The following is a 24,035-nucleotide window of genomic DNA, read 5'->3' as shown; positions in this document are numbered from 1 at the left end:
GGGTAAAACTTGCTCACTCACTCACTCTCACTCTTTCAACATGCCATTATACTGATGGTAAACACAAGTAATTTAGTGTTGTCCTGTGCCAGTGTAGCAACCAAGTTGGAATTCGTTCTAGAGACTTATGAGACGGACATGGCAATCAGATGGATTGGATGGTCGAATTCACTGACTCACCCCTTTTGCAGAGAGTTGCTCATGGTATCATCCTCTGGTTTGCCTGGTATGGGCACCATAATTATTTTACTCCATCATATATTAGTAATATTTAAGAATTTGGCTTTAAAATTAAATTACAAATATACAAACATAGAGGAAGAAATATATAAGCATAACACCATTTTCGACTTTGTTATTCTCTTGAAAATACATATTCACAACGAAAAAGGTTGTTCATAAATCAAATTAAACTCTGAAACTGTCATGTGGGCACTGCTGATATAACATCTAATTAACACTAATTTTTTAGGAAATTACATCTTGTCTATTTTATCTTACCTATTCATTTCACTCATCAATGTGTTTTCACACAAAATCATCGAATTAAGGGTAGGTTAGATATTGAAAGGAAATAATATCTGAAAGCAGATAAACATTTTATGTGAGCAAGCAACGACTTCTTGTTGTTGAAACTTTACCCTGATGCAAAATGTGTGAGATTTGACAGGCACATGCGGTTTCATATATTGAACTGGTTATCTTTCTCTTGAATTTCTGAGTCATTAAGTTTTGTTATTATCTTAGTTGGGAAACCAGAGGAAAGATGTTTAAGTACCATCTTCCTGCTGTTGTCATAGCAACTGCTTCCTTCGTATGGCTGTGAGTTACAGAATGGGACAGATGAATGACATGCAGTATATGGGACTATTAGATGACATTTTTGTAATTCATAAACATTTGTAACTTGTTCATGTTTATTTATTTCTGTATGGGCATGATGTGTGTATGGAGAGAGTGGAGGCAAGGTAGAGGTATGGAAGCAACCAAAGAGAAAATACACAGCCATTGAGATGACTGAGAGTTGACTATTATTATGATATGAATTATACATGGTTTTAGAGATCTGTCTTCTTAACCTACCATGGTAACATGATCCAGTTTCTATGAGCAAATGTATAATTGCTATGTCCAGGCCCCCCTAAGTAATTGAAGGAATTACAGCAAATTTGAAGGAATTGCATCTCAAATGTAAACAAACGCAGCCCACTCGCGAAACAATTGCAGCGATATCGGTAATTTAGCGGTAATAACAGAAATACATCGGCCCTATCGGAAGCAATGTCGGTAATACTGGAAACACGATCGGCCATCTTCGGAGATTTTTCGGTCGCGAGCGGAAACTCACGCAGCAAAACATGGCGTCGTTGGAAGAAGCGCCCGTCTCGGTGAGATTTGTTTTTAGTTTCTACTATTACATTTTTATACTTATCCATCTTTGACCACCCGTGTTGAATGCGTTTAGGTATGAGGTGTTGTCGGGGCAATAGCTTATGTTTTTAGGAAAAGATAGTCACTCTAGGAGAGTGTCACAAGTCATGCCCCTGTAGTTTGTTTACATCTGAACATCGAAGTCGTGCCGATGATTACGAACGTGCCCCAGATATAACATCATTTTTTTGTAAAATGTGTTTAAATTTGTCAATTGCACTTCGTAGCAAGAATAATTATGGCTCATAAACTTCTTCATGGCGCACGTTCATGATGTTCGTAATCATCGGCACGACTTCGATGTTCAGATGTAAACAATCTCCAGGGGCATGACTTGTGACTCTGTTCTGCAGTGGCAATCTTTTCCTAAAAACATAAGCTATTGCCCCGACAACACCTCATACCTAAACGCATTCAACGCGGGTGGTCAAAGATGGATAAGTATGAAAATGTAATAGTAGGAACTAAAAACAAATCTCACCGAGACGGGTGCTTCTTCCAACGACGCCATGTTTTGCTGCGTGAGTTTCCGCTCGCGACCGAAAAATCTCCGAAGATGGCCGATCATGTTTCCAGTATTACCGACATTGCTTCCGATAGGGCCGATGTGTTTCTGTTATTACCGCTAAACTACCGATATCGCTGCAATTGTTTCGCGAGTGGGCTGCGTTTGTTTACATTTGAGATGCAATTCCTTCAAATTTGCTGTAATTCCTTCAATTACTTAGGGGGGCCTGTATGTCTTTCCTTGAAAGTACACACGAGAACATCTGGGTTAGAATTTATCTTCAGCAAAACATGCTTGTGATTCTTCAAAGGCATTTAGAAGTTGGCATAGTAATACAGGACAAATTTTATGGATAGCAATTTCTTGAGTTTATTTTACGATGTTTTGGGACTTATCCTAACCCCCTCATCATGTTTGTCAAAAGAGGCGACTAGCAGGAATAGGTGATCAGGCTTGGTGACTTGGTTGACACAGGTCATCAGATCTCTTAGGTTTACTGTTTACTCCCAACTGACTGAACTAATTGAGGAAAATATACTTCATATATGAGGAACATTATGAACACTGTTGTCAGCAAGATATATGATTCTTTATTGATGTGGGCTCACTCTGTATTTCTCAGAGGAGGAAACATAGAAAGCAAACACGGAAAATATGTACACCTATCAGTGTTGATATGGCTAGGTTTACTGTAACAGGGGTCATGATGACCTGTCTGTACTGTGATTTTAGGACAATAGGGTAGCCTAGTGGTTAAAGCATTTATGCTGTGAAGACCCAGGGTCAATTCCCCACAGTCTAATCTATCTCATGATCACTGAACTGAATTGCGTTCCCTTCCATCAGCACTATAATGCTAAAGGCCTTAGTGAAGCAAGTCTTGACTTTCAACAGGTTGTGAATCTCCCAACTCCTTATGGGTAATATCTCAGAGAAGTGTTAGTCCAGGTTACAAGTTTAAGGTGACAATAATTGTCATACATATTTAAGGACTATAACAATAAACTGAGAATAAGATTTTCTTTAACTACTAAACATTGTAACCAGTGAAGACGCGGGTTAAAACTGGAGTTCAGCAATCCATTATTGTAGTAAGAGGTGAATATTGAGATTGGGTGGTCAGGCTCGCTGATTAGGTTGACACGGGTCATGTCACAATTGCATAAATTGATGCTCATTCTGTTGATAATTGGTTTGTCAAGTCAACCCACATTACATCCCTTTCTTGACTCTGTACTGGAGACAAGGAATATCATGTTCCCCACATGTTTAGAAAGAGCCTTGTCAGTTTTTAGTGAAATAAAACAGATACCATTAATGGTCTGTTTCAAAGAAAATAACAGTGCTTCTCAGTCTGCATTATAATAATAATAGCAAAGCGTAATAATAATAATTAATTGCTAATTTGCATCTAGTATCCATCTGACTATTTGCTCACTGGATGCTGCAATCAGAATCTGATTATTATTACCCCAGATAACCCATGCTGCCTCTTAGACGCTAGAAGGTTATAGTCACATTACTCTATCCGACCCAGGACGCATTTTCTGCTGGGTGAACAAAGGCAATTTTGAACAAACTTGCTTGCCTAAGGTGAGACCGCATGTATCACATGTGCTTTGTTTGCGGGTCAGGACTGAAGTCTAGAAATTCTCAGAAGTCAAACATGACCACCCATCCAAGGACTGTCAAAGCTTGAGATGACGGAACTTAACTGGTTCGTGACATGAACTCACGCACAGGACCACACATCATTATAATGGATTGGATGCAATTGTTATTGTGTATTCAGAGTTTCAAATATTCAGATATTTAGAGAAATACAAATGCTTACTTTGATTTCCCTCATGGACACAATGTGTGAGGCTCTTTTCTGGTGCCCACCCGCTTCTCTCTCTCTCTTCCCTCCCCCACCCCTTCCAGATACTTACAGAGCCTTTGTATGAAATCTATGAAATAATTTCAAAATTCTACTTAGAGTACATATTTTACATGAGTTAATTCACTTCATACTCCACGTGTGTGGACCTTGTATAATTCCCAAAAAATTGTTCAAAACAAATATGTGTGTTCTATGTGGGAGGTGTTAGCATAGACATGTGAACTATGGCTTTGGGTGAGGGGTAAGTGATATACTTTTAATAATGTCTTGAATTGGTAGAGGAGGCCACATAATCAGACATAGATTTTCACTAGATTTAGCAGTTCAGTTACATAATCAAATCTCAATTACCATACTACATTTATGCTTGGTAATTATTAACTCCTACCCTAGGTTCCGTTCATAATTTTTGGCTGGGGGTGGGCATTGTACATGCCTCTATATAAAAATCTTCATCACCTCATCTAGTCAATAATTGTGAACGTTCCTTTAGGAAAAAGACAGTTTGTGTGTGTCATGTGGTGTCAGATTGGGGTATATATCCAAATCAACAGTTGATCTGCTTCATGCTGGGAGGCAGTCCAACACTGACACAGATAGAAACACATCTGCATATGCTGGAAAACAAGGGACCAGAAGCAGGCAAATATGGAATTCAAACCCACAATTTACTGTCAACCAAGGAAGGCAACTCAGCCATTTGAAAACACTTTGACCTTTGGGACACCTTTCACCTTGCAACTGGTTGGAGCCTCAAATGCCAGCAGTGTAATGTTATGTGATAAATGAACCTTGAGAGAGTGGAAGGTGCATTTATTGGATGATGTCAGATGACTTGTTAATGTCAAGTATTATTGAAATGTTGGATGTTCCTGGAAAGTCTTGTGTACACATGAAGAAATAAGTGTGGGTGGTGTATATGATAAAGTTTATGTTACTGGTGTCTCTGTTGATAGGAACTGTGACTACTGCTGTGGATAAGATGAAGTTCATGGATAAGATGAAGTTCATGGATAAGATGAAGTTCATGTCATGCTATGGTTATGGCAGTGCTGTACATACAGGGTGCTTCAACAGCTAATTTCTGACTGAAGCGTCCCCTGATAACATTGTAAAAACTGAATAAATATCTGAAAAGATTTTTGTGTTCTTACCTCTTCTCAACAACTCTTATATTCCAGCAGTGTCTTTTGATGGCATTCAAATATTTATCATCTGTATCATTCTGATATTTGCTGTCCCTAACATTCCAACAATTGTTTTTGATGAGTCTCGTACTCATTCATGTTGTTGAGAACTCTGGTGACTTCATCTGAAGTCACAGGCATCCATGAGAGGACCCCTCTGTCTCCACAAGCACCTATAGAAATCCATAAGAGATCATCAACATCAGTAACCTTATAATCCATGACCCGACACATGTCACCATCCACCATCAGTAGCCATAGAAAGCCATAAAATGACACCATCAGTAGCCAGAGAAACACATAACCAGACACCTCTCTCACCAATAGCCACAGAAACACATAACCAGACACCTCTCTCACCATCAACAGCCACAGAAACACATAATCAGACACCTTTCTCACCATCAACAGCCATAGAAACACATAACCAGACACCTCTATCACCAATAGCCATAGAAACACATAACCAGACACCTCTCTCACCATCAACAGCCACAGAAACACATAACCAGACACCTCTCTCACCATCAATAGCCATAGAAACACATAACCAGACACCTCTCTCACCATCAACAGCCACAGAAACACATAAGCAGACACTTCTCTCACCATCAATAGCCATAGAAACACATAACCAGACACCTCTCTCACCATCAACAGCCACAGAAACACATAATCAGACACCTCTATCACCATCAACAGCCACAGAAACACATAATCAGACACCTCTATCACCAATAGCCATAGAAACACATAACCAGACACTTCTGTCACCATTAACAGCCATAGAAACACATAACCAGACACTTCTGTCACCATTAACAGCCATAGAAACACATAACCAGACACCTCTCTCACCATCAACAGCCACAGAAACACATAATCAGACACCTCTATCACCAACAGCCACAGAAACACATAACCAGACACCTCTCTCACCAACAGCCATAGAAACACATAACCAGACACCTCTCTCACCATCAATAGCCATAGAAACACATAACCAGACACTTCTCTCACCATTAATAGCCATAGAAACACATAACCAGACACTTCTGTCACCATTAACAGCCATAGAAACACATAACCAGACACCTCTCTCACCATCAATAGCCATAGAAACACATAACCAGACACTTCTCTCACCATTAATAGCCATAGAAACACATAACCAGACACTTCTGTCACCATTAACAGCCATAGAAACACATAACCAGACACTTCTGTCACCATTAACAGCCATAGAAACACATAACCAGACACCTCTCTCACCATCAACAGCCATAGAAACACATAACCAGACACCTCTCTCACCATCAATAGCCATAGAAACACATAACCAGACACCTCTCTCCCCATCAACAGCCACAGAAACACATAACCACACACCTCTCTCACCATCAACAGCCACAGAAACACATAACCAGACACCTCTCTCACCATCAACAGCCATAGAAACACATAACCAGACACCTCTCTCACCATCAACAGCCATAGAAACACATAACCAGACACCTCTATCACCAATAGCCATAGAAACACATAACCAGACACTTCTGTCACCATTAACAGCCATAGAAACACATAACCAGACACTTCTGTCACCATTAACAGCCATAGAAACACATAACCAGACACCTCTCTCACCATCAATAGGCATAGAAACACATAACCAGACACCTTTCTCACCATCAACAGCCATAGAAACACATAACCAGACACTTCTCTCACCAGTAGCCATAGAAACACTTCTCTCACCATCAATAGGCATAGAAACATATAACCAGACACCTCTCTCACCACCCATAGGCATAGAAACGCAAAACCAGACATCTCTCTCACCATCAGTAGCCATAGAAACCCATAACCAGACACCTTTCTTACCATCCCATGTGTGTAGATGTCACTGGACTGTCTGGCCCAGACTCGATTGTTTGCAGAAAGTCACGATCTAACTTGAATATTGCTGAATGCGGCGTTAGATGACCAATCATTTTTTCAAGTCATCCTTCCAGTACATACACATACTCTCAGTGGGATATACTCTTTACACTTTCGTTTCTATTGCCCCAAACATCCTAGGCATTCCGAGTTCATTGCAGCCCAAACAAACAATGCTTGTCGTACCCCAATGACGTTGATTGTGCTCATAATATTAGGCACCAGAATATAGCCTAGATTACACTCAGCAATAGTGAGACGTGGTTAAACACAAACACAACACCCATAGCACACAAAATATCTAATTGTTTATTTCTCAGGCAAAATGTAAAATGATACATTTTTCATAACAATGAAGATTGATAAACAATTTCAAATATTTACAAATTTATACGTTCAAATATGTAGTAGCGCTCACTAAATTAATAACTTAAAAGATGAACGTCCAACACAATAGTGAGTTAAAGTGTATAGTCTCAAATGGACATGCAGCAACCAGAAAATACCTTTGTCCATGGCACTTTAAACAGCATTTTAGTCACAACTCAGTGTGTCAGTTTAAGTTAGGACTGACATTCCATGTCGCCGACGTTTCTTAATTTTGAATTAGGCCACGAACAAACCTAAAACAAAATGACGCCCAATGTAGAGTAGGATTCGAACCCTCGATCAGAGATTTCCCGCAAGAGGGCAACCCTGCAGAACGTGTTGCGGTGTCTTGACGAATAAAAGGTTATCACGGTTACACGACAAACATGTAAACGACTACAATCATTGCGTGGGCATGCACTTCACAATTACATTGTAATTACAAATTATCTGGGCTTTCACCGCATCAGAGGCTCGATAGATGTCGCAAGATTGTTTAACATCTTTTACATATCCACATAAGGGGTAACTACTGAATCCTTTCTCTCAGGATCTCAGAAGCTAACGATGGTTGTGTTCAGGCTTCATAATGTAGAATGCAGGCACGTCTCATTAAACAGTGAATATCATTATACCTCTATTTACAGTTCTATTTACACTACATAAATATGTAATATATATGGACATGTATAATCTGGAGTTACATTTATGGCACGTCTCATGTAAAAAGATACGTCTCATGTAAAAAGATACGTCTCATGTAAAAAGTGAGAGGACTAATTTGTGTTACAGTCAGTTTTGTTTGGGTAAGCAACATGTATATAAATTACCCATGGATCAAACACAGTGTCACAAAGGAACTACGAATCATCCTTGGGCCACGTTAAAGATTCTTAGATTAATATCGCGTTATTCAATTTTCCTTTGAAGCTGGTTGTGTTCCCGGCTGAAAGGAGGCATGTGTTCCCAATCTATAGAGAGCAAAGTCAGTCATGTTAGCAGTATTAACCAGTACTGGTTTCCAAACGGTGGAGAGTGACGTCACTCAGTGTAGCAGTCGTAGACGTAGTACTGTTCTCCAGTACTAGTCACCAGAATGAGCATCTCAGACCTCACGGCCCTTGGTAACCATACTTTTGACTGTTGGAGAACTGATGGTGGGACCAGACACCATCAGACTGTGCACGTGAACACACATACTGGTGTTCATGTTCACATCTGTTCATTTTAGGCGGGAACTGTTTTTCGTTATAGCTGTAGAACTCGTAGGCTGCCCTCAAGCCTGATTCCAGCGCCCCCTGTATCCAGCCATTGGACCACGACAGTGCCTCGCCCGCGAGGTACACAGGGTGGTCTGATTTGAGAAGCTGCAAGAGGCTGTCGTTATATTGGTGTGGTCTCAGATACACAAAGGCACCTTGAGCTGTTGGTTCGTTGAACCAGGCTTGTACGGCCCCAACTTCGAAATTATCAACAATCTCGGGGTGAATTGTTGCCACCTGTTTCACAGCATTCTCGACTGCCTCCTCCGGTTTTTGGGCGCCGAACATTTCTGCGTCTTGTCCCCAGGTGTAGATAACCAGGATACCACGTTCGTCTTCCGGTATCCCTGACTGCTCCCAGTCTGGATAGTGTAACTGACCTGCAGGAATAAACAATACTACTCAAAACACCTATCACCCAAAGTTAATGAAAGAATATCCACTAGTAGTGTCAGATAATCTAATGTTCTGGAATTACCAGTCAAGCATGGTGTACTGGAAGCCTTCCTTGTCTTGATAGTCTTGATAGTCTTGATAGTCTTGATGGAACATAGCAGAATATTGATCACCCCGCGGATTCTCCAAAGAAAGAATATGGAACTGTGTTTCCCGAAATCTCAACGGAAAGACAAACATGCAGTACTGTGGACTTATTCAGTCGCCTTATCCCCATATGAGTCAGTAATGAGACACATTCGACCCACTCAGCTTCTAAATCTCCACAAGATGATACATTCTGGAAGGGGGAACCTATCTGATGTGAATCTGGGAATATTGGGATATGAGAATAATACGAGATCATTGAACCTCTTATGCACAATTTTATCTGATCGCAACACGCATATATAGACCTAGTATCGTTATACAAATTCAACATGGACCACAGAAGCTTACCAATGGGAAGGTTTGTCTTGGAGAAGCCTCCCTGTAGGTTGTCTGGATTCTGCCAAAACCTTGTCCGGCACTGTAGCAGGATCTTTGTAGATGCTTCGTAGTAGATACCCTCTACTGCCTGCTGTCTTGATCGTGTCAGGGGCACCTTCATCTGTCGGAGAACCGTCAGGGGGACGGTTATGATCACGGCGTCCCCTGTGAACTCTACCGGTTGTTTGGTTGCCTCGTTGCGACCAGTAACCTTCACGACCTTCTCCCCGTTTTGCTGTGAAACCTAATTACAGAGTAAATAGTCACTGAGTTAACACTTTTATCACCATTAATGATATTCATCAATTACGAGGGCAAACATATCGGGGTTCGTATTTTTCATACGTTGCCCTAGGGCAAAATATCACTTTGTCATGGTGACGTCACGTCATGAACAATGGTATGACGTCACGTTTCTTCTGTGACGTTTTTCTTCTTTTGAAAGTAGATTTGGGTTCATGTTCCTCAATGTGTCGACGTCTGTAATAAACAGAATGTTAAATTTGTGGCCATATCATACTAGGTTTACGACATTCGTCCCTAAATATTGGTATATCGCTCGCCCACGCTCGGGAAATACAACATTTAGGCACTCGTATGGTGAACATAGTATGAAATGGCTACTCATATAACATCCTCTATTTATACTACCCAGGATCATTTAAAAAATTGTTCCCTATGGCTCGAAGTTCAAAATATTTCAGAAGAGCCATGTGGTGTTATATTATACTCCGTTAGACAAAAGAAGAAAAAAAACGAGGAACCAGCTTCAGTGTTTAATTAATCTCGTGAAGAGTTTTGTTTATTTTCAATAGTCTAAAGTAATAGTGAGTGAGAGAGTTTAGTTTTACGCCGCACTCAGCAGCATTCAAGCCATATGGAGGCGGTTTGCAAATAATCGAGTCTGGCCCAGACAATACAGTGAGAAACAGTATCTACGTACTTTGGAAACGATGACATGTGTCAAGCGAGTCAGCGAGTCTGACCACCCGATCCCGTTAGTCGCCTCTTCCCACAGGCATTCGATACTGAAGATCATTAAAATTTTCTAACCCAGATATCCATGCGTTAAAAAATTATAGATGAAATAACTGTAATCAGTTTTCCGAAGAATAATGTGCTGTGTGTTGCCTATGGATGTGTGTGAAAGCAGGTTATATTGCATCTAAAAATAGGATCTGTTGTGATCGATATCGGGATATTTGTATTTGTGTTGCCATTAAGATCTTTTGCTCCAGATTGCACGCTACATTGCTATAAACAAATACTTCATTTAGACCAACGTAATAATCACGCAACGTTGCCGAGATATGCTCTCAATGAATGACCAGGCTTGTTTACTGACCTCCTCAATGGCTTCAACTTTTATTCCGTACCGGATGTCTTTACTCAGGTAAACATCCGGGTTCCATCCTGTTGTGTTCTTTCGCATGAACGCCTTTGCGACTTCTTCCATGCCCTCAGTGGGCGTGTACAAGGGATCCTTCCACCACTCGCCTAACAACTCTCTCAGATACTCCACCAGGCTGGAGTTGATGAGCGGAATGTAGTTCCGCACGGTGTAGGCCTCAATGGCTTTCTGTGGCCATGGCCTTAGCTTGTACCTGTCGGCTGTGCTCTGGAAGGTGTCGGACTTGAGGAATTCCACGACAGAGAACTGGCTCCATTTCTTGACCCAAAGCGCCCACCCCTTGGGGCTTGGATCACGGCGAAGCTCGGCATATACCGGGGCCACTGTGCGATCAAAGTAGTCGTCTGGAAACAAAATAATAGTGATATTTTTGCCTTTCTCGGTCTCTGAGTTCGTCTGTAAAGCAGACAGGCATTGAAAGAAATTCACCCAAGAGAGATCATATAGGTCTATGACAAGTCTTGATTACCCAGGGCTAAAGATTGGCTTCTGTCGATCATATATTATCATAAGACTTTAACAACTTTGTCATTTGTAAAACATGTTCAGGGACTTAACGGCAGTCAGTTTCTCACTCGCTCAACTGTAATGCTAATTTCATTTCCATCACTGGCAACAGAATTGTTATTTGACAAGAACAAATGTAGATTTTGACTATTTATGCTTTATTGATTTTAATGACCAATCCCGTGACATGACTAGTACTGGAACATACACCAACAATAACCTAAACATAAGACATTATGATCTTCGACCATTTGTGGTTTTTGTACTGGAATCAGGATGCATCCGTAGACACAACTCACTTATCCCTTTGATGCCAAGTTCCTGCTTAACCTTTTCTATGTTGGCGTCCCAGCCTTTCCAGTACTTTGTACAATACCAGTCGCTGTTGGCGTCCCAGTCTGAAACAAGCAATAAAATGAGAATAATTTCTTTCAAGAGATTCCATTTCAAATTGTTTGTTCAGATCAAAATAGTACATACCCCATGTCTTTGCGACTAGATTTTTACAAAAATACACGGTCTTCCCACTCCGACCATAGGGTGTATATTGACGTCATCCACAGACTGAACGAATTGTGATATTTAACACTGGTTACATGAAAGGCATATATCGCCTGCTCTCTGATTTTCACGAATGTTTTGCTTGGAAGGTATGGAGCATATTCTGTTCTACGGGCCTCACTATCGATATGCGGTCTGAGACAACATATGGGACGTACCTGACATCTTTATCTTGGGGTCGCCGTAGAAGGAGAGAAAGCCGTTTTTGTTTGTGTTTTGAAAACGTCTGGTTGGCACTTGGAACAGATCAATGTAGTGTTTGGTCAGGTAGTGACTTTCCGGAAGCCGCATTGCTCCCCCTAAAACAATGACACTGTATAGCAGAGCACCTACGGCAGTCTGACATTATACAAAATAAGGTACTGCACTCTCTTGATCAGTGATATACTGCGGGGAAAAATAAGGGATCACATGACAGCACAAGTGTTCCGCTATTTTCTTCCAGTTTTCTTCACAGTCTGTGCGAGGCAAAACTCGAAGAAACTTTCTAGTGTGATCCGTTATTTGTTTCCCTCAGTATATGTAGTAACGTACCTGTTAAGTTTAGTGAGATACAGCAGCACACGCCTTTAAATCAGTGGCTTTGTAGAGTGCTGCGCCTAAGAATTAGAGAGTTTGTATATGCCAGCAAGTCTTGATATCTGTGCTTTTATACAGTAAAGCAATCACTGACATCAAACATGTGTCACAGTATTCTACTGACTCAGTGCTATTCCATGCTTCTCGCGGTCGGGGTCACAAGCCGTCCGAGGCTTCACGGTTGCAGAACCGCATTCCCAAGGAAATCCAGAATCTTATATTCCTTGATACAGGTATTGTCTAATATTCCCTTACCTGTCTTGATTCTGTCTCAATTCTGTCTACTAGAATTCACCAAATGTGGTTAACTCCGCTACGGGGTTTCCTCCCACGTTAAAGCGGACATCTCGTTACATAACCTCACTCACTCACAGGCTAATTGACCAAAGGCAGTGACAGCTGTTTGTATCTTCAGGACAGATATCCTGGACAGGTTAATGACGCCACCTCGGTGGCATCATTGTGTTTAACTTTGAGAGTGGAGAAGAGCGTTCATACCTAATCATCTCATCATTCAAACTCATTTACCAGATTTAACATTCAGCATAAAGAATAGGGTACCTTCTGCATGCAGGCCATCTGCAAATTTATCTTTGATGGTTTTCGTTCGTCCACCAACTCTGTGCTGTATCTCTAGGATAGTTACCTGCAAATTGATCGATCTTTTTTTAAAAAAATATCACAAACATCACAAAACAGGATAAAACAACAATAAAATACATAAATAGCAGACTTAAATAACCCAGACCGCGACCAGACAGATTGAATATTGCTGAATGCGGCGTAAAACTAAACTCACTCACTCCTTTCTTTGAGGTTCAACCTATATTAAATTGACACCCCCAACCCACTAGCCACACACCCACACCCCCAAGAAATAAAATTAAATTAAAAAGCAGTTCGAAATGGCGTCAAACTCAAATCATTCAATAACTCCATAGACTTCTGAGATGCCAAGATAACGACTGGTTTTACGCTACTTTAAGCAACGTCCAAACAACATACAGAAAGGCCTCACATATTGCTGAGGAATCGACGCCAGGCCGACGAGAACGCGCTTTATCAACTACCCCACATCCCCTAAGTAAACAAAAGATCATGTAAGGTCTCACTTGATGCCCGGCTTGGCTCAGCTCATACGCCGCCGACAGACCGGATGTACCGGCCCCTACAACGATTACGTGTTTCCGGTGATGCGTCCTTTTCCTGTAGTGCTCCTGAGGATCAAGCCCGCTTTGTTTGGCGTACACATAATCCAGTCCCCCGTCAGTGAGCGCGTCGTAAAATGGCTTGGACGTGAAATCCTGCTGCTCTGGTGGGTAGTCAGATCCTCTACAGTTGCAACCGGGTGTGTTGCACTGACTTGGAGACTTGCTGTACAAACCGGAAGAGACGGAATCGAGAGCTGCCAGAGGTGGGCGACGTAGATACTGAGGTACAGAGTCACTGTCCATATTGGCTGGATAGAGAACAGATTGTTACAATGCAACTGTGAAATTTGGCACTGTGGTTATGAAAGCCATACAGGACGGCGGAACAGGGTAAGAGTTGGTGTTGAGACGATGATGAGTGAGTGAGTGAATGAGTGCGTTAGTGAGTGAGCGAGTTTAGTTTTACGCCGTCCTCAGCAATATTCCAGCTATATGCCGGCGACCTGTAAATAATCGAGTCTGGATCAGATAATCCCGTGATCACAACATGCACATCGATCAACACAGTTAGGATACGATTACATGTGACATCCAATATCTTGTTAGTCGCGTCTTACGACAAGCGTGGGCAACTGAACATCAGTTCTAACCGGGAGCTTCCCGCTGACTGTAATGTGTGCATGCGGCGTTAAGTTGGGCTGAGTGGAGGAAAGAGATGCGGAGTGATGAAGCATGGGACGGTGAGATGGTGCAGGATGAACTCACTGACTGCTTATCACGAGATTAGTAGTGTTATCAAATGTAACAGAATTTGCTACTACGTGTTGTCGCATAGGTACATCAGTAGTATTTAAAACAACTTTCGCCAATAGCCACAAGAAGCAATCGTCTCCTGGCGCTAACAAAAACCTTGTATTGCCACTACATATGTTGTTAGGTCAGTTTTAGAATATGCAACTTATCAGTGGACATCAGACAGTGAATATAAATTACACCAAAACTAATGAACTACATACCCGCGGCTGTGTAAAACTATCGATGCGACGGGACAGTCGGTTGCGTAAGGAAATATGAACAAATAAGAAAAAAAACAACAGAGAAAGAGAAGAAATATGAGATATTGCTTCAACTCGTCTTTTCGAAACATATCTGCATTCGTTTCGTAAAATCAGATTTTCATATAAAATTGCATCAAAGATGATTATTTTTCTGAAGTGATTGGATGTAAACATTTCTCGAGATTTAGTGTTTCCTTTCTGCTATCTGCAATAAGGAAAATATTTCAATGTACCCGATCATAACATCTGTGATCGATCATTGATCGGTAGGAAACAGCAATCAAGTAATCGATCATAACATCTGTGATCGATCATTACTGCTTAATATCTATCTACATATCTGTATAATATCGTATGTATAAGTCTCGCATCATATAGTCTAGAATAACCTTATGAATATCATTAATAACCTAGAATAACCTAGAATATCATTAATCGATGATCAGCCGTTTTGATAATCCATTGATCGATCATGAATATTCAACCAATTCCCCACACTATTCAGTGGTTGAAATAACCATAAGTGTCATGATGAACTGGACATGAACTTGATGATGGCTGAACATCGGTTTTCAATAACTATGTACAAACAATAATGATAAATCTACTCAGAGGTGATCTCACTTTTTTTGTATGTACCCAAACCACAATATCACAATTAATCCACAACTTCTCAACACGATAACAAGTGACACTGATTTTCTGTTACTGGACAAACTCACTGATTAGGTCCTTGTACTCCAGACTTCGACTGACCATGTTAGGTGATACAAACAAATGCCAAATAAGGAAATGATAGCTCCAGTCGAAAGGACCACTCACTGATTAGGTTCTTGTACTCCAGAAATCCAGAAATTCACTGGTCATGCTTAGATGATATGTTCATATACTGGGATTGAATGTATGACCAGAACAAAGAGGCATGAACATATCTCAACACGATAACAAGTGTCACTGATTTTCTGTTTACTGGATAAACTCACTGATTAGGTTCTTGTACTCCAGAAATCCAGAAATTCACTGGTCATGCTTAGATGATATGTTCATATACTGGGATTGAATGTATGGCCAGACCAAAGGGGCATGAACATATCACCGAATATCTAGCTGAATTAATGAAATGTCACACCGATAGAGCAACTTGTTAGACCGTGATCATGGCCATTGTACATTGTGGTAATGAGGGAGTCACTAGTCAATGTCAGTACTAATGAATGTAACTAGTCAATTTCAGTATTGATGAATAAGCAATACTGTTGTTCTGCATCGTTGAAATTAATGATATTCTTAATGAATACAATACAATATGAAACAGCTTGAAGCGTGGCTCTTGTGTGCTAGGTCACGGGATTGTTATCTATATATCGCTTGGTGGCAATGGGTCATAATGAGACATTCTTTGGCCAATTCTGCAGAGACAGTGTCGTTGGTGTCATTCCTCTATGTCACTCTAGAATCACCTGATCGTATAACTGATACACTCTAGTGTGACATTATCCTCGAATAAATCCTCCCACCCACCCCCGCTCCCACCCCACTACCCACCCACAAACCCTTAGGATCAAACGCTCCCGTTGGCATCAAAGCAACCCCGTTTAGGATCGAAGATCTCCCTTGATAATATAACTCAACACAAAAGGCGTACAAAATGCCATTGAAAAACATCCACAGGGGTGTTACCACAGAACTGCGTGGCGTGGCGTGGCGTGGCGTGGCGTGGCGTGGCGTGGCGTGGCGTGGCGTGGCGTGGCGTGGCGTGGCGTGGCGTGGCGTGGCGTGGCGTGGCGTGGCGTGGCGTGGCGCGGCGCGGCGTGGCATGGTTTGTGATTACTTCTGTCTATTTTGTTCCTAATGCCAGTCCATGGTGACTTGGTTGAAAAAGGATAGTCAGATAGCCGATTTGGACGAATCCCTAGAGTATGCTGAATTTGACGTTTGCACTCAAACTGTAGAAGGTTGCAGTGCGTTGCATAGGTGAAGACAGCCGTCATTATGACCAAGGTACCACATGCTAAATAGCTAACTGCGGTAACAGCATCACCCTTAACGTGCATCTTTTGTTACTTGTTCTTTACGTTATCGAAAATCCTGGGAATGTGCAGGAAGGAGAGTTCACGGATCTGTCTCTACTACATACCTTCCAGTACGAGTACTTCATCTGAAGCAATCTTGCTCAACATAGTGCCTAATATTGCATATATGTAATATTAAAATCGGCATATATAAGTATTATTTCATGACCGAAAATTAAAACAAGTAGTGATCAACCCGAGCGCTTTGTATTATCAAACATTGATTCCCACCGAAACAGGAAATGGTTTAGTATGTTGTACCTTTAATACGTTTCTGGTGTGCAACACAAGGTGTCGTGATATAACGGATTAGAGTGGATTAAACCAACTCGCCCTTTTACTCGTTATCTATATAGAATCGTGATCTGATCGCACGATTAAACTCTGCTCCCGGAAGTATAAACACGAGTCGCCAATCTTATCTCAAACTGCACATTCAATAGGAATTTCTACCGTTTGCGTTTTCTGCACCTCTAACTAGTGAAAAGTATGTCAAATATACCGAGAATAAAAAGTTCATATTCAATCGATATTTAGAGAAGGTTCATCTGGTAACTGTTTTAGGAATGTCATAATAATTTGTATTTACAATTAAAGGAAATATTGTTACAGATATGATGACACTGCTTTTTAAATCAAAATAACTATCCCCGTTGTGCTTATACGACACTATAAAAATTTGGTTTCACATCATGTGACCATATAACAGTCATTTCTGACTTTCACTGTCAAAAGAGGGTAACCTTTTTGAGGAAAACAAAGTGCATCTTTTCCAAAGGCGCATGCATCCTGCTGAAAGTGAAAGATAATTTCCATTATGGTTTTGCGTTGAAACTGAAAGTACTAACCCAAATTTCTGATAGATTTCCTATGTGCCAACCTATATTTTTGCAAAATATATACTGCGTGGCGCTTACCGTTTTAGTCACGGTATACGTTTGCTTGTCATCAATAGTATTTAAGACTATGACGTGTCCGTGTTTCTATCAAAACGTTCTTGATGTTTCACTTTGCATTAAAACATTTCTCAGTTTGTATTGATTAAATCCATATATTTAAAGAATGGTCAATATAGTTTGACATTACTATCGGGGTCTTGGTGGGCTGAAGCGCCAGGCTAGTGATCCAGTGAGCTTGAGGTGTCTGGATCGAACCCACCTGTGACCGGGTGTAAAAACCTCGGAGTCAACTTTGTGTGCAGACTTTTCAGTGTTGTCACAACCCCTAGTGTACAGTACACAACCCTGCGCACTTTGAGAAACCCACGAATCCGTTGGTTCATGGCCAGATGGTGGCCACATGAATACATACAAACACCCATTTGCGGGTACAGCAACATGCAGCAACTTGGACTAAGTACTGTGACTATGTGTCGCAGTCCACCCAGCTGTGAATGGGTACCTCCTGAGAATGGGAAAGCCATTTAAACTCGGTGCGTCAGGGAGATTGACAATACAAAGTATCGTTGAGATTGACTTCTTATGATCAAGGGGAAAAAAAAGTGCCTTTGAGTAGCCTCGCTGGAACTCGGCGCTACACAAATAGATTAAGATCATTATAATAAAAGTCATCATTATTGGATTTTCAGTCCTGTTTTAAACTCTATGTATTGTCTTGTTCACAGCTTGTATTTACATATACTAACAACTACACAGATATTGTCTTCTACTGAGTTTACTACAGGGATTCTACTAGCGTCATATGTCGGGAATTTTCTATTTATATTTTCAAAACGGTTACTTCCCTAGAAACTTCACATTTATACAGTGAGTGAGTGAGTTCAGGTTCACGCCGCTTTTTAGCAATATTCCAGCAATGTCACGGCGGGGGACACCCGAAAATGGGCTTGACACATTTTACCCATGTGGGGAATCGAACCCGTGTCTTCGGCGTGACGAGCGAACGTTTTAACCACTAGTCTACTCCACCGCCCCCATTTATACATTGACACCCATGTCAGCGAAATCGCCGTAGCTACCAATACATAAATATGTATCCTTAAAGGTAACTATGATACGATGATGTCAAATTCTGTCTGTAGTCATTCATGTTGAACATGCCAGGAATAAAGGTGCTTCAAAGAAAGCTAATAAAGTCTAAAATATTATTTCTATAATGTCACCTTTTCAGAAAATAACGCTCTCACCGGGTAGGTAATTCAATTCCCCTTCAATCAGCTACCTATCTCAACGTCCGCTTGTCATCCGACTGAATAACAGGGTGTACCCTGCATTCTCACATATATATAGTGTTCTGTCATGTGACCATGTCTAAGTCAAAGCGAAAATAGCCATTCATGTCGACGTTTTGGAAAAACCACCAGTTTCTATCAAAATCACGGAAGACGTCCAACAGCACAGGCGACTTGAAAACGGAAACGCAATATTCATCCTCATCATTTGAGAAAAGAAAGCTTTATTCAGTTGATAAAAAGTTCATCAGAGGTGAATGTCACCTGTATCGAATATCACCCGACATTTTGCCTGGTATTTGACACTTTAATGTTTATATCAGCATATTGGATGTAGGTTCGATTATGTCAGCATTTTGTTTATGTACACCACGTATGGCCACCATGATAACATTAATAAAAGTTTTTTGCTTTAAAAAATCCTGTTTCTTAAGCTTCATGCCTACATGAGAAAAGAAGACAAAAACCATCTGCAGTTTGCTTGTGCACGAGTGTCTATGAGAAATTGGCACTTAGGAAGCTGTTTAGGCAATATTTTTTCACTTTTCCTTAGTATTCAGGATATAAAAAATATATACATCCAAACAAATGTGCAGACTCTGAATCAATACCACAGACTGCATGGCAAAAAAAGCAGCCGAAAAAAACTCAAGAGTGAATGAATAAGTTGTCAGTTGTTCCACACATCACGTGAGTGAGTGAGTGAGGGAGGGAGGTCAGTATCGCGCCGATATCAGCAATATTCCGCCAATATCACAGCGGGGTACACAAGAAATGGACTTTATATATTATACCCACGTAGAGAATCGAACCCTGATCTTTGGCGTGACGAGCGAACGCTTTAACCGCCACGCTTTAACTACCCCATCACCTCTAGATGTAATGAAGGAAGAATATTAGACGTAAAAGACATAAAGCAAAGCCCTTCTTCCGTTTAATCAAGTTAGTCTGGAAACCTCCTTATTCCAGAAACATTTGTACTCAGGGAAACACTCTTGTATAATGTATAGCACTGACATACATTAAAATTTTCTGTTCAAGGGGTACAGTCTCACTGGATACAGGTGTCTCATGACGAAACAATCGTACACATGTATCACCTAGTTCAGAGCACGGTTATAGTCATTTGTTGAAACTCTATCTAAGCTTTTCCATTAATCGGATTTATCTCCGTCAGAATGAACCAACTCGCTCTTGTGGGTCACGTAACTAACGCTCACGTAATGAACCTAAATAGACGTAACTGTCAATGCGAGGGACACGATAAACCGTGCAAAACAAACATGTCAGACACAACGCTGTATATTGAACGGTATCCCGTTGAAGGCGGGTATTGCACATACGGTATCACATTTACCGAGGGTAATATTACACCAAGGGCTGTTATAACACACCCATGAGCACATTAGAGGATGTTATTACATATATAGTCACCCGTGAGGGTTCGGGTTAGAAAAACTGAACTCACTCACTCTGGGTTAGAATTGATACTTTCACCAACCTATGCTAGTCGTTAGAGGCGGTTTACGGTATCAGGTGGACAGACTAGCTGGCTTGGTTGACATCTGTTCCCAATGCTCATGCTGTTGATCACTGGATTGTCTGATCCACCCTGGATTATTTACAGACCGTGATCATATAAAGCAGGAATATTGCTGAGTGCGGCGTAAAACTAAACTCACTTCCACATACATATAGTATCATACTGCATGTTGGTAGTACTCTTATCACATCTCAATTTCAGGTGGTCAGTACAAAATAGTATCATACTGTGGCATGTTAGGGCATAATGAGGGTGATTAATAAACAAATGGTATCACACTGAAGTTATTTCGCACATAGGAACCCACAGATACAATTAAGAAACCCCAGCGGTGTGCATTTTCGTGGTCGTCATTTACGCAGAGATCTAGTAACGGTACGGCGCTTTATCCTCTTCTTAAATAATATTTTGAAGAATATTATATTTGTAAGTATTTTTGGTACTGTTATCATTGTTTCTTAAATGCCACTATTTGAATGTCATTTATGCAGTAATAAATATTTGTCAGTTTTCTAGAATCTTTTTATTTTAACTGGGGCGGTGGGGTAGCCTAGTGGTTAAAGCGTTCGCTCGTCATGCCGAAGATCCGGCTTCGATTCGGCACACGTGCACAGTGAGTGAAGCACATTTCTAGTGTCCCCTGCTGTGATGTTGCTGGAATATTGCCAAAAACATCATAAAACTAATGTCAATTGATTTACTTCCGGTGTATTCTCACTCATTCTGTTTTAACTCGTGACATTCACCCTCCGACTGTGACTCATGCGGGGATTCCCCTGCCGTCACATGTCGGATTTCTTGCAATGCGGTCTTTCTTAGAACTGAGATGTTCTTACTTTCGCTTTGTCTCCAGAGCTCTGTAATACCTTTATGTATAAAATTGAGCCGGTGCGTTTACGAGCGAATGCCACGCAACCCAATCGATCGTCACCGTGGTGTTTAGTGAGTAAACACTGGAACACAGTCATGATATTTTACTTTTGATGGAATATTTCTGAGTATATTTCATAAAACTAAACTCACTCACTCACTTTTCCTCGACTGCAAATACCCGTATATACCCCACTCAATCACTCACTCACGAGACACAACTATTCGCCCCCGCCTTACAGATCTATTCAGTATATCAAATGCGTTTGTCTTATACTGCCTGTAATTTGGAAAAGAAATCTGCATATTTACATATGCTTATATGTTGGTACTGAAAGAGTGAGAGAATATCGGGCCGCGGCGTAATTTCGGTGTTAGGCCGTTTGTATATAAACGAATGAAAAGTCCGGTCACGTGATGTAAACGATCATACACACTGCTTGTGGCAGTAGTGAAACGCTCTGACGTCACCGCGCAATCTGACTACACGCGGAAGTGATTGTACCGTGGCTTTTTTATCCCACGGGTAATACGTGAGAGAGAGAGAGAGAGAGAGAGAGAGAGAGAGAGAGAGAGAGAGAGAGAGAGAGAGAGAGAAGGAAGTTCCTAGTAATAAAGAGTTCTCTCCAGCTGCTATTTAAATAGCACAGACTTTCTGTTTGGTGTCTCTCCTGTAATAGGTCGACTCGCTCAATAACAAAATGAGCTGAAATGACTGATATGGATTTTCCCGAGGACTTTTGATATGAACCGTAACAGCTAAAACAAATCATCACCCAATTATAACACTTTGATTATCTGACATCGTCTTCCGTCTGTAACCCGGAACGTTTCATTAAGATCTCATAACGGTCTTGTCGATGCAACATCATCATCATCATCATCATCATCATCAATGTCGTCGTTGTCGTCGTCATCATCACCTTTCCCTTGTTAAAACAGCCCGAATACATGACCTTGTCCTCAGGCTGTGACCCGCAATACCGACTGTGGGGATTCCCCTGCCGCCAGGAGCCCGCGTTTCTCGCAATGTGCTATTTCTCAGAATTGATTCTTAAAAATATGCACTACATCACTGCTGCCAGAGCAGCGGCACTCCTCCAGTGTAAATTCCTAAAACTACCTGTATATACGTGTGTGTATTCCAGTGTGCTTTCGGTGGAAAGCTTTGTACATCAAGTTTATAAGCATGATCCAGCCGCACAGAAACATCGAAAATGTAAATGAGACATTGGTTCTGAAAGTTTGGTAGATCGAGTATTTAAACATCTTCGCCATACATGTACATCGAAATTGAAGATGTAATATTGCGTACAAAATTGGTAAATCAAGTTATTTAAGCATAGCCGAGGAACAACAACAACAACAAAAATACAAATGAGACATTGGGTAATAAACAACAATTTGCATGATTGCCTCACTAAATAACTACTATAAATATACATTGAGATCCCGTTAATTCCGTTTATGCAGTTCCACATCATGACATGACTGACGCATACCATGCAAACTATAAAGTCTTTCACGATGTAAAGAGTTCGGGAACAGAAGGGTTTCCGGACAAACAAGTTGTCCTTACAAACATGATTAAATGATTTTATATTTTGCAGGGAAATATTTAAAAAAAACAAAAAAAAAAACCCAAACAACAGCATTATAATAACCAGGGTGAAAATATTACAAAATCCCTCTATCTTTGTGTATAATATCACCTTATAAGTGCCCTTGTTCAAAAAGACGCCTACCTTATCATACGCTGAAGGTTGAAGTTGGTTTCAGCAGGGGGCTGTTTGTATTTATACTGTGACGCAGTCAAATCAAGAGGTGATGATTTCCTTGAAATCAAACCGAAAATAGCGACTTACAGCGCGGCGTTTTGGGAAAACCAACGTCTGTCAGGAATTCTTCCCCCACATCGAAGGTTAAACTCATATCGAAGGTTAAGCTAAACCATTACATGCATATGTTCAATACAACTGGCTATGTCAGAAATGATCGACAATAAGTGGGTAATGTGTATGGAAATCCTCACCCCAGTACTCTAAATATGCAACTGATGCATATGCTTGTTAGAATTCACCCCTTCCCCCGCCATCCAGTTCCCAATTTGACTATCACAACCTCTTAAATATCTCGAAATTGTGATCAGCAAATTATTTGTTTGTCTGTTGTTACAAGAAACTGTATTAGTCAATGAAAATAATCTTACACCACTCACTTCAATACCTCCAGCCATACTATGGCGGAGACACCAGAAACTGGCATATACACGCTCTGAACGTATCTGTGGAGATTTCTTCCTGGTATTTATCGACCGAAATGACCCTGTATCCAGGTCAGTCTGTTACTCCGTATTTGTCCATGTCAGTGATCAAACAGATACTTTACTTTATAGGCGGTGGGGTGGCCTGATGGTTAAAGCCTCCTTTCGTCGACGACCTGAGTTCTATTCCAACAAGTTAATTTTTTCTATCATCCATCCCACATTCCTTCATGTTGTTATCGACCATCCATCCCACATTCCTTCATGTTGTTATCGATCATCCATCCCACATTCCTTCTTGTTGCTATCGACCATCCATCCCACA

The 24,035-nt window shown here is 40.9% G+C and overlaps 1 protein-coding gene across 3 annotated transcripts; it reads right to left on the bottom strand.

The window, feature by feature from the left end:
* Nucleotides 1-7,237: 7,237 nt before the first annotated feature.
* On the bottom strand, nt 7,238-23,225 carry LOC137256531 (putative L-amino-acid oxidase YobN). Of its 3 annotated transcripts, none has more exons than XM_067794376.1 (8): nt 23,193-23,225; nt 13,675-14,021; nt 13,124-13,208; nt 12,142-12,282; nt 11,722-11,820; nt 10,850-11,259; nt 9,475-9,748; nt 7,238-8,960 (listed from the first exon to the last, which is right to left on the bottom strand). In XM_067794376.1, exons 2-8 carry the CDS (start codon nt 14,014-14,016, stop codon nt 8,431-8,433), a joined length of 1,881 nt encoding a protein of 626 aa, XP_067650477.1. In that variant the 5' UTR covers nt 14,017-14,021; nt 23,193-23,225; the 3' UTR covers nt 7,238-8,430. The 3 variants fall into 3 exon arrangements, with proteins under 3 accessions (XP_067650477.1, XP_067650476.1, XP_067650478.1); XM_067794375.1 differs by lacking the exon at nt 23,193-23,225 and adding an exon at nt 18,990-19,100; XM_067794377.1 differs by lacking the exon at nt 23,193-23,225 and adding an exon at nt 18,966-19,062.
* Between the last annotated feature and the right edge of the window lie 810 nt (nt 23,226-24,035).

This window comes from Haliotis asinina, chromosome 11 (genome assembly GCF_037392515.1).
Source record: "Haliotis asinina isolate JCU_RB_2024 chromosome 11, JCU_Hal_asi_v2, whole genome shotgun sequence".
Taxonomy (NCBI): Eukaryota; Metazoa; Mollusca; class Gastropoda; order Lepetellida; family Haliotidae; genus Haliotis; species Haliotis asinina.
The sequence above is the reverse complement of the archived record's forward strand: the minus strand, read 5'-3'. Positions and strand labels throughout refer to the sequence as shown.

Coding starts and splice junctions, on each gene's coding strand:
- LOC137256531 (XM_067794376.1), bottom strand. CDS start 14,016: ATGGACAGTGACTCTGTACCTCAGTATCTACGTCGCCCACCTCTGGCA. Junction 12,283..13,123: donor AGATGGCCTGCATGCAGAAG/GTACCCTATTCT, acceptor TCATTGTTTTAG/GGGGAGCAATGCGGCTTCCG. Junction 11,260..11,721: donor ACTTGGCATCAAAGGGATAA/GTGAGTTGTGTC, acceptor TTTTGTTTCCAG/ACGACTACTTTGATCGCACA.